Consider the following 12,167-nt stretch of genomic DNA (forward strand, 5'->3'; position numbering starts at 1 on the left):
AGCCAGACACTAATATGTGAAACCCCACAGGAAATAATCTTATGGTATGAGCAGGCAAATATTGCTGACCAAAAAAGGTTTCTGAAACTGAAATAAGAAACTGAGTACAAGCAAGAAGATACTTCCATTCAATTTCTGGATTAGTCACATCTACAAGGAAAAAAATAGGTTACATGAGCTACAAGCAACTTAAACTTGTTATGCACTGATCTTACTAGAGGAAAAAGAAATTAAGATGAAGATGGCCAGCTTGTTTCGACTTCTCTACCGCATCTGGTGCAGGAATACAACAGCAAAACATTACCAAAAGGACGCTTACGATCGCCCCCCCTTGATCCTAAATAACTTAGGATACACAGATATCGACAGGCAGCATAGAATATAATAACACTCCAAATAACACATAGCAGCTCCACCGTTCTAGCTCTCACCAATCTGGCACTCTTGCTCGCCAGCATAAAACCCATTTACTGCTTTGATTGTTTCTAACCAGAGTTCGTGGTACTACGTCCCAGGCATTTGCAAGAAACCGAGATCAGAGTGCCGCCTCGCATGTTCTGGAATCAGCTTGCCAATGAGCTCCGGTGATGCACCTGCTAACTGCAAAAATATTTCCAGGATTAAACCATCTGCAGAAAGAACAAAATTTTTACACAACATTTTTCAATGTGAAGTCTCAACCTTTACTGAGTTTGCTTAGTTAAGTATGATTGTAGAATGAATAAACCAGATGGTCATGGAGGGTCGTCACTCCGGCAATTCCATGGACACTAAGTTTTATCCTACCCTACTCTTCCCACACATCATCTTAACCAATTCCCTTGTCAACGTCAGCATCATCCTTGTTGACTAAAAGGGACATCCAGACAGACCCTGGAATGCATGGTTCACCAGAGTCCCAAGATGAGATATCACATTAAACACAACCGATAACCACTTACAATTTACAGCATCCGTTGATGTAGCCTAGTCATCTGCCCAACCGATTCTGATAGTAAAATTATTTCTGTCCTTATTGTCTAGATGGGCATGCAGACAAAGCCCTGTAACACAAGGGTGTACAAAAAAATCCTAAGAGGAGAGATTCAGCTAAACTCATAGCCACTTACAAGTTATGGTATCGGCTAGCAAGGTGGCGATAAACAAACCTGGTGATACGCCATAGGCCCACATGAAGTTTTCTTTCAACAATTTCACAACTGCTCGATCGGAATGTAAGCAATTAAGTTATAAGAAACAATTCCCAGTTTCATTATTGATGAAATTCCAAGATAAGAGAGAATACTGATGGGTAGAAAAATTCAGTAGGTAGACTGGAGGCTTAACTTAAACTAGCGAAAACCCACTGAGGGGTGTGGAAAAGAACAGTGATCTTACTATAGCCTTCAAGAGGCTTACTATAGCTTGTCCTTGTGTTTGAAGCCAAACAGAAACTTTGTCAAAGAAAAAGTAGTGACTATCAAATATTAACTTACAACTGATGCGGCTACCAAAGAAAAGTAGGAACTATAGAAGTGCCCAGGGAGAGAAATGTGTGTGGCAGATGGAGCTTATAGAAGCTGGTTTCCTTACTTCTTGTTTGAAGTTAAAAAGTGCAGGCAGAGGACGACCATCTGGTAACCGTGCATTTGAATCCCGTAGCTCATCAAAAAAGGGGTGAGTGCATGCTTCCAGCTGCAATAGAATACGTCAAGTTATATAAGGATTATTGATAGCAATATCAGATCTTATATTGTAACTTGACAAATGTACATAAAAGATTCAAGGATCTTATAAACCTACAGCATTTCACTCTGTTTTACTGAGGCCAGATATTATATAAATTAAATTCATAAAATATTGCATAAATATTGCCGTATATGAAAGTTGCTATGCTGCCAGTCACATCAGTCCTAAAAATATATTTGGGGGGAATCTTACTGCAGTGCAGCGAAAACTTGGAGAGTATTGAAGAAGGCGTGATGTAAGATCAATTGCTTCTGGAGGCATCCGCTTATGGAATATCTGAAAAGTTACAAGTTACTGTAAAACTCCAATGAAAAAGGCTAATACTATGCATATTATATTCACTACATATATCTAAATATGCAACCGAAGCAGTGGAATAGTATCTTGATAAATAAGCAACCAAAGAAGGCTATTTGTGGATGGAGCTTGAAGCACATTACTACATAAGACCATCACTGGGGTGGACCCCACATGCACCATTCCAAAGTGATTCTGAATTATATTTTCAAACCCAGAGTATGGAAGACTGTATCATCCTAGTTTAGTGGCACATCAGATGTGGGAGAACAATTGTGTTGGTTTATAAAGCTAAAGTGAATATACTATCATTAACTTCAGTAGTAGAAGTCCAAAGAATCAAATTTAGCATCATCCCTTGATTTGAAAAACTTCAGTACTGAGACCATCAGAAGATTACAAATGCAGATAACATCAGCTAATCACAGATGTCACAAATCAACAACACAACCGAACCATAATGGTTCAACTTAGGGTGTCATCTGTTTATGCATATTAGTCGTAAAAGAATCAAGCTTTATCATTGCAGCTTGCTGACACTCTTTTGCAATCATACGTTATGAAATTCAAAAGGATAGATTGTACAAAAACCAAAGACAACATGAAAAAAGCGACTGTAACTAATCTTGTGCCATGGGTGAAAAAGTGGATGCAACTAACCTTGTGCCATGGATGAGCTTTTATCTGTGGAAATCTGAAATCTGTATAGTTAGGATTCATGCACCGAATTTCCTCACGTGTTGGAGTTCCAAGAACCTGCATATGAAAAGAAATTTCGTACAATGTTATGACTGCTTCAACCAATATTTACCAGCAGGGCAGCAACATAATACCTTGATTATCTGAACAAGCTGATCAACAGCACTGTCTCCAGGAAACAATGGCTGAAAAATATGTAAAAGTTGGATACGGTAGGTGAGAATTCAAGAAACGCTTCTTAAAGGTTATTAAAGCACAAATACATGCAGGTGAGACAAAAGAGTACCTGACCGAGGAGTAACTCAGCAAGAACACAACCTGCTGACCATATATCAATGGATGTTGTATATTCTGTTGCGCCAAAAATAAGCTCTGGAGCACGATAATAGCGAGAGCAGATGTAAGAAATGTTCGGTTCACCCTTGACCTGATAGGCCAAATCCATTAGAAGAACAGAAGAGCAACATTAAATTCAAATGAAAACAAATAATGAAAAAGATCGAAATATTTTGCAGTAGCCTTCATGGAAAGAAAGCTACAGTCAGAGATCTTATATGCAGGAGATCCTACAAAATTCGAAGATATTTATGAAACAAAAACAGGTAATTTGAATAGGAAAAAATAAAAATTTAATTATATCTGGTAACCCACTAGCTGTTCCCTTAATTCTTTATTCTCTCTTTTATCTATTTTTTCCCCCCTTTTTCTGGTTTTTGTGGATCAATTCAAACTACATTTGAGGAAACAAGCACTTTTTCTAGGAGGGTGATGACTATCAGAAAGTGTCATTAATTGAAACTAAAGACCTGATGAGCCATGACAAAACAAGCACTTTTTCTAAGAGGACAAATTGACTATCAGAAAGTGTCATTAATTTGCAGTAAAAATCTGATGAGCCATGGCAAAGCAAGCACTTTTCTAAGTGTACAGTGCCAACCAGAAAATGTTAAGACTCCGGCAGGCAGATGCCTAGTTTAACTTCACAAGGCTAGTCTACAGTGCCATGCATGGGAAAACATGGTAGCCAATCCTTTAATCATTACTTTGAGAAAGCAAATATGCTGTGTTTCCTGTTATAGGGTAAGCTAGTCTTAAAATCTCATCAGAACATGATTCAGCCATCACAATGCCTCACATCTGCTAAAAGTCTAAATATGACGATTACTTCTTTACTCTTTAATCTCCACATTACTGAAAACAAGTAGCAAAAGGAAGAGTGCCCCAAATTTACATAGAAAATATCAGATAAATTAAACAGAATCTAAAGGATGTTTCTTCTCAATAATCTTAAATAAAAAAACAATGCACTTTTCTTTTGTGATGCAACCTCCCTCTCAGCAATTTTTTAGTTAATGCATGTTCTTTGAGAATTCTGTAAATGATCAATCCATTTAAGAGCACCAAAATAGGCACAACAAAGAAAACCAGTCCATGTTTCGTTCCAGGTGAAACATACCAAAACTTTTGCGCTTCCAAAATCACATAGCTTGACTTGATGGGTAAGAGGATCTACCTGCAGAAGCTCTACTAATTGTAAAAGTCAAAGACTTTACTTGATCAAACTTGACAAAATATATAAACTTTTAAGGCCATGGGAACTCACCAAAACATTTTGTGGTTTAACATCTCTATGGCAAACACCAGGAACTGTATGCATATAAGCCAACCCTCTAAATATCTGAACAAATATCCAATTTAGTACTCTCATTCATGTGTCTGCAAAGAGTATCCACAGGCGACAAGATAAATATACCTGATATGTGTAAAGCTTCACGTAGATTAGCGGCATCCTTTGATTCACACTGCTGAAATGCCTTAGAACACGAAATAGTGTTTCCGGCACATATTCCATGACCAAGTTGAGAAAAAGCTCATCTCTGCTCGTGGTGAAGAAACAATGCTTTAGAGAGATCACATTCGGATGATCCATTGAGCGCATCAGCTGTAGCTCACGGTTTTTGTATCTCTGATCCTGCAACACCTTTTTTATAGCCACAGTCTCTCCTGTCTCCAAACATTTTGCCTGCCAAAGACAAGCATGTTTGAAGCCAAGGCACTAAATGGTGCGACGGGTTTATGCAAGTCCCAGACAAAAAATTAGCAAAAAACCTGAAAAACAATCCCAAATGAGCCAGCACCCACCACACGCTCAGCCATGTAACTAATGGTCTGCAGCACAAGCAAAACAACTCACATTACCGAGATACGATAGCAACCAATTTGCATCTCTATATAAAGCAGTTTAGTGGCTCCTAACCTGCTTGGGTTCACCATTCTTGCCTCCAATGGTGGTGGAAATGATATGACCAGTGACCCCATCACTTCCTTCCATAACAGATGCTTGCTGTGGTACGAAGATAAAAAGGAGATCAATTTAGACTAATATTTCTATCTAAGCAAAAAAATATTAAAGCACCAAGCAATAAGGTGACCTATCAGAACAGTTGAAAACAAGCATGGTCACCAAAAAGTGAACTCGATTAAAAGGCACTAAACATGTAGAAGTATACAGAGCTTACAAGGAACACTGGTGATATAAAGTTGGAGACCGAGGCAAGAACTCCACAGAACATCAAATAAGACAAGATCCCAGGAGTCCTCAAGATTGTTCGATAAAATGTGGCCACCCTTCTCCAGCAAATAGGAAATAGTTTGAAAAGTGAGCAAGTGATGTTGAAAAAACAGAATAAAAAATTGCTTAAGACCTTTTTCTGTTTTAGCCACAATTCTTGGATGCATTGAAGACAATGAAAGGAATTGCTACCAAATTACTATTAGAGCAAACGACAAGCCCAAACGGACAAGATTAGAGTAGAAACCGGGTGTGTCACCGCATGAGAATAACACACACAAACTAGTACAGCAGAATAACAAATACATCAGATAGTTAAATCCATCGTTATCTTCTCTAGATTTAGAGAGAAAAAGGACGAGTTCGTACAAGAATAGATCAGAGGGGGGGAAAGAACAAGCACACATCAGATCCACCCGCCAAACTCAAAAAAATCCACAACAAGAACAGATTTTCCTGGCTCACTATGGGTAGGCACCTATCGACACGCTCCGAAATCACAAGGGTCCAGCTCGAATCACCTCAAAGAAGCAACCTTGTTTCTTCACATTAGAAAACCGAGGAGGCAGGGGATTCGATCAAGGAAGACAAGAGACAAAGGGGAAGAAAAGGCTACCTTGCCTTCGGCCATCTCCGAGACGCGGGTAGGGGCGGCGGGTACAAGGGCGTCGTGCTCCGGCACCTGCGGATGATGAGATCCCGGCGGCAGCGAGGCCGTTCGATGTGGTGGAAGGAGGAGGACGAGGAGGAAGAAGAAGAAGAAAGCGTTGCGGCGAAGACCCCACTCGCTTCAGATCGTCGTCGGCTCCATCGTTTTCCGGTGGAGGCCACTCGAGACCGTCCAATGTAATAAATGCGATGAATAAAAAACAATTCTTAAGAAAACGTTTCCAAAGGAAGTCTTTTCCTCCCTCTCCTCAGCGAACCGCGTTGTTTAACGTAACGGCCTTTCATAACCGTTACAATATGCGGACATCATGTACCGGCCGTTATTTTACGGTTTCGAACCGGGCCTATTTTAGATCCGCAACTGATGACTCCGGTTTCCTAAAATCAGAAACAAGAACCGAAATCATTCCGGTTCGGGCGGTTCCAATTAGACTGTCTTTTTTATTATTATTTTTAAAATAAAAATATTTTTAAAACTATAAAATTATTGATTCAAACTAATCAAATTCAATTTACAAACCGTCGAGAACGGTTCAATTCGGATTTGATTCATGAACCGTGATCATGACTATTATTAAGGAGCTCCATCATTGGTTATCTAAATACCCTAAAATATGTTGAATTATGATCATAATATTAAGCTTATGTTGAAACTAAGATAATGTTTTTGGATGGAAAGATATAATTTTTATTCATTATAATTCTATAAATTTAAATTATCTTTGTTGATTTTGTTAATATCTCTTTATAGCTCTAAATGATGACAAGGCTGACAAAAAAAATTTTAATTCTATTAAATTGAATAAGTTAAAAATAAGACAAAAAGATTAGACTGAATTTGATTTTTTTAACTAAATTTACGAATCATAAATAACTTTTATTATCATGATTCAAGCCGATAGAAAATTGATAGGACTAATTAACCTATAACTTCGTTTGGTCTTAATCATCGATCAAAATATTTAAGTTAAAGTTAAAAATAATACACTAATCAGATCTTTATAAATCAATATTAATCTTATCCATTTTCAATATTGGATTAATTTATAATAAAACCAAATAAATAAATTTAAATACATAAACTCATATCAATAAATAATGTATTGATTTAGTCTTATAAATCAATCAACTCAAATCATTTCACACTTATCATTTCAAATAGTTAAAGCCAAGGTCCGCCGTACCGTACCGTACCGGCGTTTCGACCCGGGCTCGGTACCGGTACGGTACGGTATACCGCTCGGTACACGGTACACTCATGCGTACCGAGCACTGTAATAGTGCTACAGTGCTCGGTACGATAAGGACAGTCTGTGTACCGTTGGCCTGTCGGACCGGTACGTATCGCCCGTACCGGACGGTATGGTCCGGTACGACAGACCTTGGTTAAAACTAACTGTCACAGCTTCCAATTAGTAGCATATGAAAGGAGGAGGATTGAGGAGTACATGGAAACCAGTGCAAATTGAGGTATATATCATCAGTGGCAAATGATTGAGCAGAATGCTAGAGATTATTAATGGCTTTTCCACATCAGGGTGGGGCAAGAGTTGCATCTCCCTGCTGTCCGAGCTTGCTGTGGCCCGCATGACAACACATTGGCCCCGCCATGGCACAAAGGTTGTCCAAGGAGAGTGACACAGACAAAAGGATATTATGCTGCTCATGATAAGGAGATGATGCGCTTGGAAGTCTTTGTTCTACTTCATAAAGGCAAGTTGGACTAATTATCATTAACATCACTGTAATGCTTTCTGCAAACAGAAAACAGCAGCATTAATCTGTCACACAAGGTTGGGAGTCAAAGCAGGCAGATTCTTGCACAGGTAATCTTCCAAATGAAAGTAGAAAGGTTACTAGATTATATTACATGAACTCAACAACTACTCCATATAAATAAACACTATATCAGAATCTAAATATACTTTTACGACTCTTACAGCGGTCCAAACAAATATATGACAAAGCTGTTTCACCAGTGAAACCAAGTTTTTCATGAGACCTAGTTATTACTACCTAATGCTAATGCAATGTAGATTGATATAAGCAATGTTGAGTGCATACTTCAGGAGGTGGTGGTAGTAGTCTTGGCACAGATAGGTGTAGCTGGAGATTTCGGTGTGTGTAAGTTGGAGCAACCGCCAATCCTTGCAGTCGACTTGTGCTTCACTAGAGGGACCAGGGATTGGACTACATCTGCCATCAGAGGCCTGTAATCGGCCTCTGGCTGCACACACATGGCAGCAATTGCGGCAACTTGTACGGCTTCTTTCAAGGAGTATTGCCCTTCCATTGCTGAATCCATAATTTGTGCAACCTTCTCTCGATCTGTCAGTCGAGGTAGAGCCTAGTATCATCACATGAGAAAATTAGCCTAATCTGTCGAAACTAATGAAAGTACAGCCATCGCCTTTCTAAGCAAGCAGTTAATCTACAAGAGATGTATCACTGTTCTTTCTCTGCGAAAACAATGGTAACAAAATCAGGATAACATATATGATAGAATCAAGATGGTAGGAATGTTTTGTCTGAGCACCTGTGCCAGAATAGATCAACATCTGTTTGCAATCAGATTAAGTTAGCATGCACTCATCTAAGTATATAGTAATTATTCATCTTGTCGCTTTGAGGGCATAATACACTGTAGATTAGCGGCAATGAGAAAATAGCACACTTACCCAAGACACAAGAACACCTTCCCCAGGAGGTCTATTCATATCTACCGGAATTCTGCCTGTAAGCAACTCCAAGAGTACAACACCATAGCTGTAAACATCTGATTTTGTAGTCAAATGCCCAGTTAATGCATATCTGCAGAAGAATAAGGAATTCAATACAATAGGTTTAGAAAAACTTATTTTTTTCAAAAAATTCTTAGTCAGTTGTATCTGCTTAAATAACGCCACAATGCCATCAATCACAAGAACTTGAGATTAGTAGGTTTTCATATTTACTCTGGGGCCACATATCCTTGGGTGCCTAGAACTCGTGTTGAAACATGGCCTCCAGCTTTTTCAGATCCAAATTTGGCCAAACCAAAATCTGAAACTTTTGCACGGAAGTTCTTATCCAAGAGGATATTGCTGCTCTTGAAATCTCGGTGAATTACTGGTGGATTGACTTCCTCATGCAAGTATTCCAGGCCTTTGGCAGCCTCAAGTGCTATTTTCATTCTCGTCTCCCATTCCAAATTTGACACACCACCATAGGAACCTGAACATCCAACTCAAGCTGTGAATATTTTTCCTAACATCAGAAGCAAATGTACATGACTGACACCAGATGTATAGATCATTCTCTGGCAAAAGCAATTACTTCGTGAGACACCTTGCAGCAGTTTATGAAAAATTTATCGTTCTGACAACCCATAGAGATATCAAGCTCCTTTAAAATTAAATATCATATAGCTAAAGATGGCGTAGGAAGGGAAATACAAAAAGAAAGCTAGCTCTCAAAATGACGTCCATGAAATATCCCTGATTTCAATAAAGCTTCTAAGGTTTTCTGACTCTTATGGTCACATCATCCTTGAAACAAGTTGTTGTGATGGATGTTACAAGTCATTAATAATGCTTTTGAGGATCCATCCATGAAATTATTGGTGTTTATAGGCTTTTAGTACTGTTCCTACTTTCCTCTTTTGACATGAACTAGTACTAAAGGACATCGATAGCATTAGCCATTGTGAACAATGATTTTTTGTCTAAATCCCATTATGCAACCTCTTACAAACTCTACTAACACAGTCAGATCCAATTCAAAATTCTCAAACTTGCCCCAAATGAATTGTTTAAGATAGCAGTGTATGTGGAATCAAATCACCGGTTTTTAGTATTTTTGAAGCAGCTGATCCTGTTAATAATCCTTCAATGCTATTACAGTTGATACATGTCACTAAAATCCAACAAATCAGAAACAAGAGACTCTAGATTGCATACCCTGTACAAATAGTTAATTTTCTTGCATGTTAATATTGGTTTTAGCATTGTGATAGATTAACCAATTTGTCCAAATGGTCAGAAAGAATGACTTCGAAACGAACTCATTGTCATCTTAATTGCAAAACTTTTCAATTTGCAATTGATTGGTGCTCCCAAACAAACTCATCTACCATGATTTTTCACTACAAATGCACAACTGTCTTAAAATTACCATAGAGATAATGTGCCTGCTATGGTCCATATTCCTTTGTCATCAACCACAAATTCCTAACATCAATTTCATGTAGCTCCGAAGTGTTGTTCTGTTTTTCTCCTACTGCTATATGATCATACAAGATATCATTTTCAGTCATACATTTTTCGTAGCTGTCTGAAATAGCCGACCGGTTGATAGCATCATCCACCTACATTCTGACTACTGACATCATAATCCACCAATCGGTAACATTATCTTCAGAGTTGCCACGACCCTTATTCCACCACCCAAAAATAAAATAAAATCTCTTCTCTTCTTGCATCCTATATCTTTTGCAATTCTACATGGTTAATTGTTTCAGCAATATACCAAGAAGGTTTTTGGGGGCATCAGTTGATATTTGGAACATATCACTGGGATTCAACATGTGTGAGACCTGTTTTTTTTAGACAATTTGAATATCTTAAACCATTTCACCTTTCACTTTCATATTTCTTTGTTTACCTATGCCAATTAAAATGAAACAAACACAAGATAATTGCAGGCATGGAGGTTGAGATATAGGAATAAGATAATGATGTAAAGTGCCTTTGATCCTGTTAATTAAATAGCTGTACAACCTACTCCTGAATGTCTTTTTAATGACATGGAGAATTAGGTGATACAAACAGAGATACTTTATGATGCCAGGTTTTCTATGGGACAAACACTATAAAGTGGGGAACCATGATGAATTCACCCACCACGAAGACATGGTTCGGATTGACAAAGTTGATACATGGCATCTAAATTGATAGCTAATGTTCCTAAAACCACATTTTTCTGGTTCCTATCCTCTTTGTTTTCTCTTTTTCTCCTCGTGAATTCTTGATCTACTTGGAACGTTAAAACCCTGGGCTATACAACAACGACAACAACAACAACAAAACCGTAAGTCCTAATTGATTGCACTATGGCCTATGAGCTACAAAACATAGGCACATGCAACACCATAAATCATTTGAATGCAGCAATAATCTTGCCATACTAAGTGCTACCAACAACCAAAATCGAACTGTTTATCCCCCTACAATTCAATGTCATAACATTATTCGATTTACGAACAACCAGAAGTAATCATCGAATGCATCTTCACAGAAACAATGGCTTACGTACCGCCGCCGGTTGGATACAGATGTTCCTGGAGGCTGCCGCTGGCCATGTACTCATAAACCAACAGCCTGTGACCACCTTCCGAACAGTAGCCGATTAGTCCGAGCAAATACGCCGACCGGAGTCGCGTCAGTAACTCCACCTGCATTCGATCCCAATTAGCTTCATTCTGAACAGTATAGATGCTGAGAGTAGAAGACATCAAGAAAAGATGATCCCGAGGAAGAGATCACCTCCATCTTGAACTCCTCCTCCCCCTGCTTCCCGCCGCTGTCCATCAGCTTGACGGCCACCTTCCTCCCGTCGGGGAGGGCGCCCCTGTACACTGACCCGAAGCTCCCGTGCCCGACCACGTTCCCCTTCCCGAACCCGCCTGTGGCGGCATGCAGCTGCTTGTAGGCGAACAGCTGCACTCCTCCCCCACCTTTCCCCGCGGCCACCACAACCTCCACCTCTCCGCCGCCGGCTGCGGCCGCCTCCTCGTGATCCGCCTCTTCCCGGGCCTCGTTCTTGAAGGCCTTTCGACGCTGGGACACCTTGCTGCGTATGTAGCAGTAGTAGCCGAGGGCGACGACTAGGGAGGCGAGGGCGAGCACCGCGAGGACCACGATCACCACCAGCGCCACGCTCTCCTCCCTCCTCTCCTCCGCGTCCATTGGCGAAGCACTGACACAGTGACACTGATCCCTGCTCGAAGTTAGCAGGAGAAGAGCGATGTACAGTACATTGATGAGACCGGAAGGAGGATGGTGAGAGGCATAACTACAAGCTTGAAAAGACGACACAAAAGCTAGAGAGAGAGAGAGACAGAGAGAGAAGGAGACAAAAGATTTAAACATGAAAAGCTTCGTGCATGGGACCTGTGAGCAGACAATGGCCGCTGCCGAAGGCTGCAAAGGTCGAGTGTTTGCTA

The 12,167-nt window shown here is 39.7% G+C and overlaps 2 protein-coding genes across 2 annotated transcripts; both read right to left on the reverse strand.

The window, feature by feature from the left end:
• Positions 1-101: 101 nt before the first annotated feature.
• On the reverse strand, positions 102-6,158 carry LOC103992799 (shaggy-related protein kinase eta). The gene is made up of 13 exons (XM_009412648.3): positions 5,913-6,158; positions 5,244-5,352; positions 4,982-5,068; positions 4,834-4,893; positions 4,478-4,747; positions 4,328-4,402; positions 4,181-4,237; positions 3,011-3,151; positions 2,859-2,909; positions 2,686-2,781; positions 1,921-2,004; positions 1,573-1,674; positions 102-600 (listed from the first exon to the last, which is right to left on the reverse strand). The coding sequence occupies exons 2-13, from the start codon at positions 5,295-5,297 to the stop codon at positions 505-507; spliced, it is 1,173 nt and encodes a 390-aa protein (XP_009410923.2). The 5' UTR covers positions 5,298-5,352; positions 5,913-6,158; the 3' UTR covers positions 102-504.
• A 1,639-nt stretch (positions 6,159-7,797) lies between these two features.
• LOC103992800 (probable serine/threonine-protein kinase PBL23) lies at positions 7,798-12,052 on the reverse strand. The gene is made up of 5 exons (XM_009412650.3): positions 11,488-12,052; positions 11,258-11,396; positions 8,920-9,178; positions 8,644-8,776; positions 7,798-8,312 (listed from the first exon to the last, which is right to left on the reverse strand). Exons 1-5 carry the CDS (start codon positions 11,908-11,910, stop codon positions 8,031-8,033), a joined length of 1,236 nt encoding a protein of 411 aa, XP_009410925.2. The 5' UTR covers positions 11,911-12,052; the 3' UTR covers positions 7,798-8,030.
• Between the last annotated feature and the right edge of the window lie 115 nt (positions 12,053-12,167).

This window comes from Musa acuminata, chromosome BXJ1-7 (genome assembly GCF_036884655.1).
Source record: "Musa acuminata AAA Group cultivar baxijiao chromosome BXJ1-7, Cavendish_Baxijiao_AAA, whole genome shotgun sequence".
Classification (NCBI taxonomy): domain Eukaryota; kingdom Viridiplantae; phylum Streptophyta; class Magnoliopsida; order Zingiberales; family Musaceae; genus Musa; species Musa acuminata.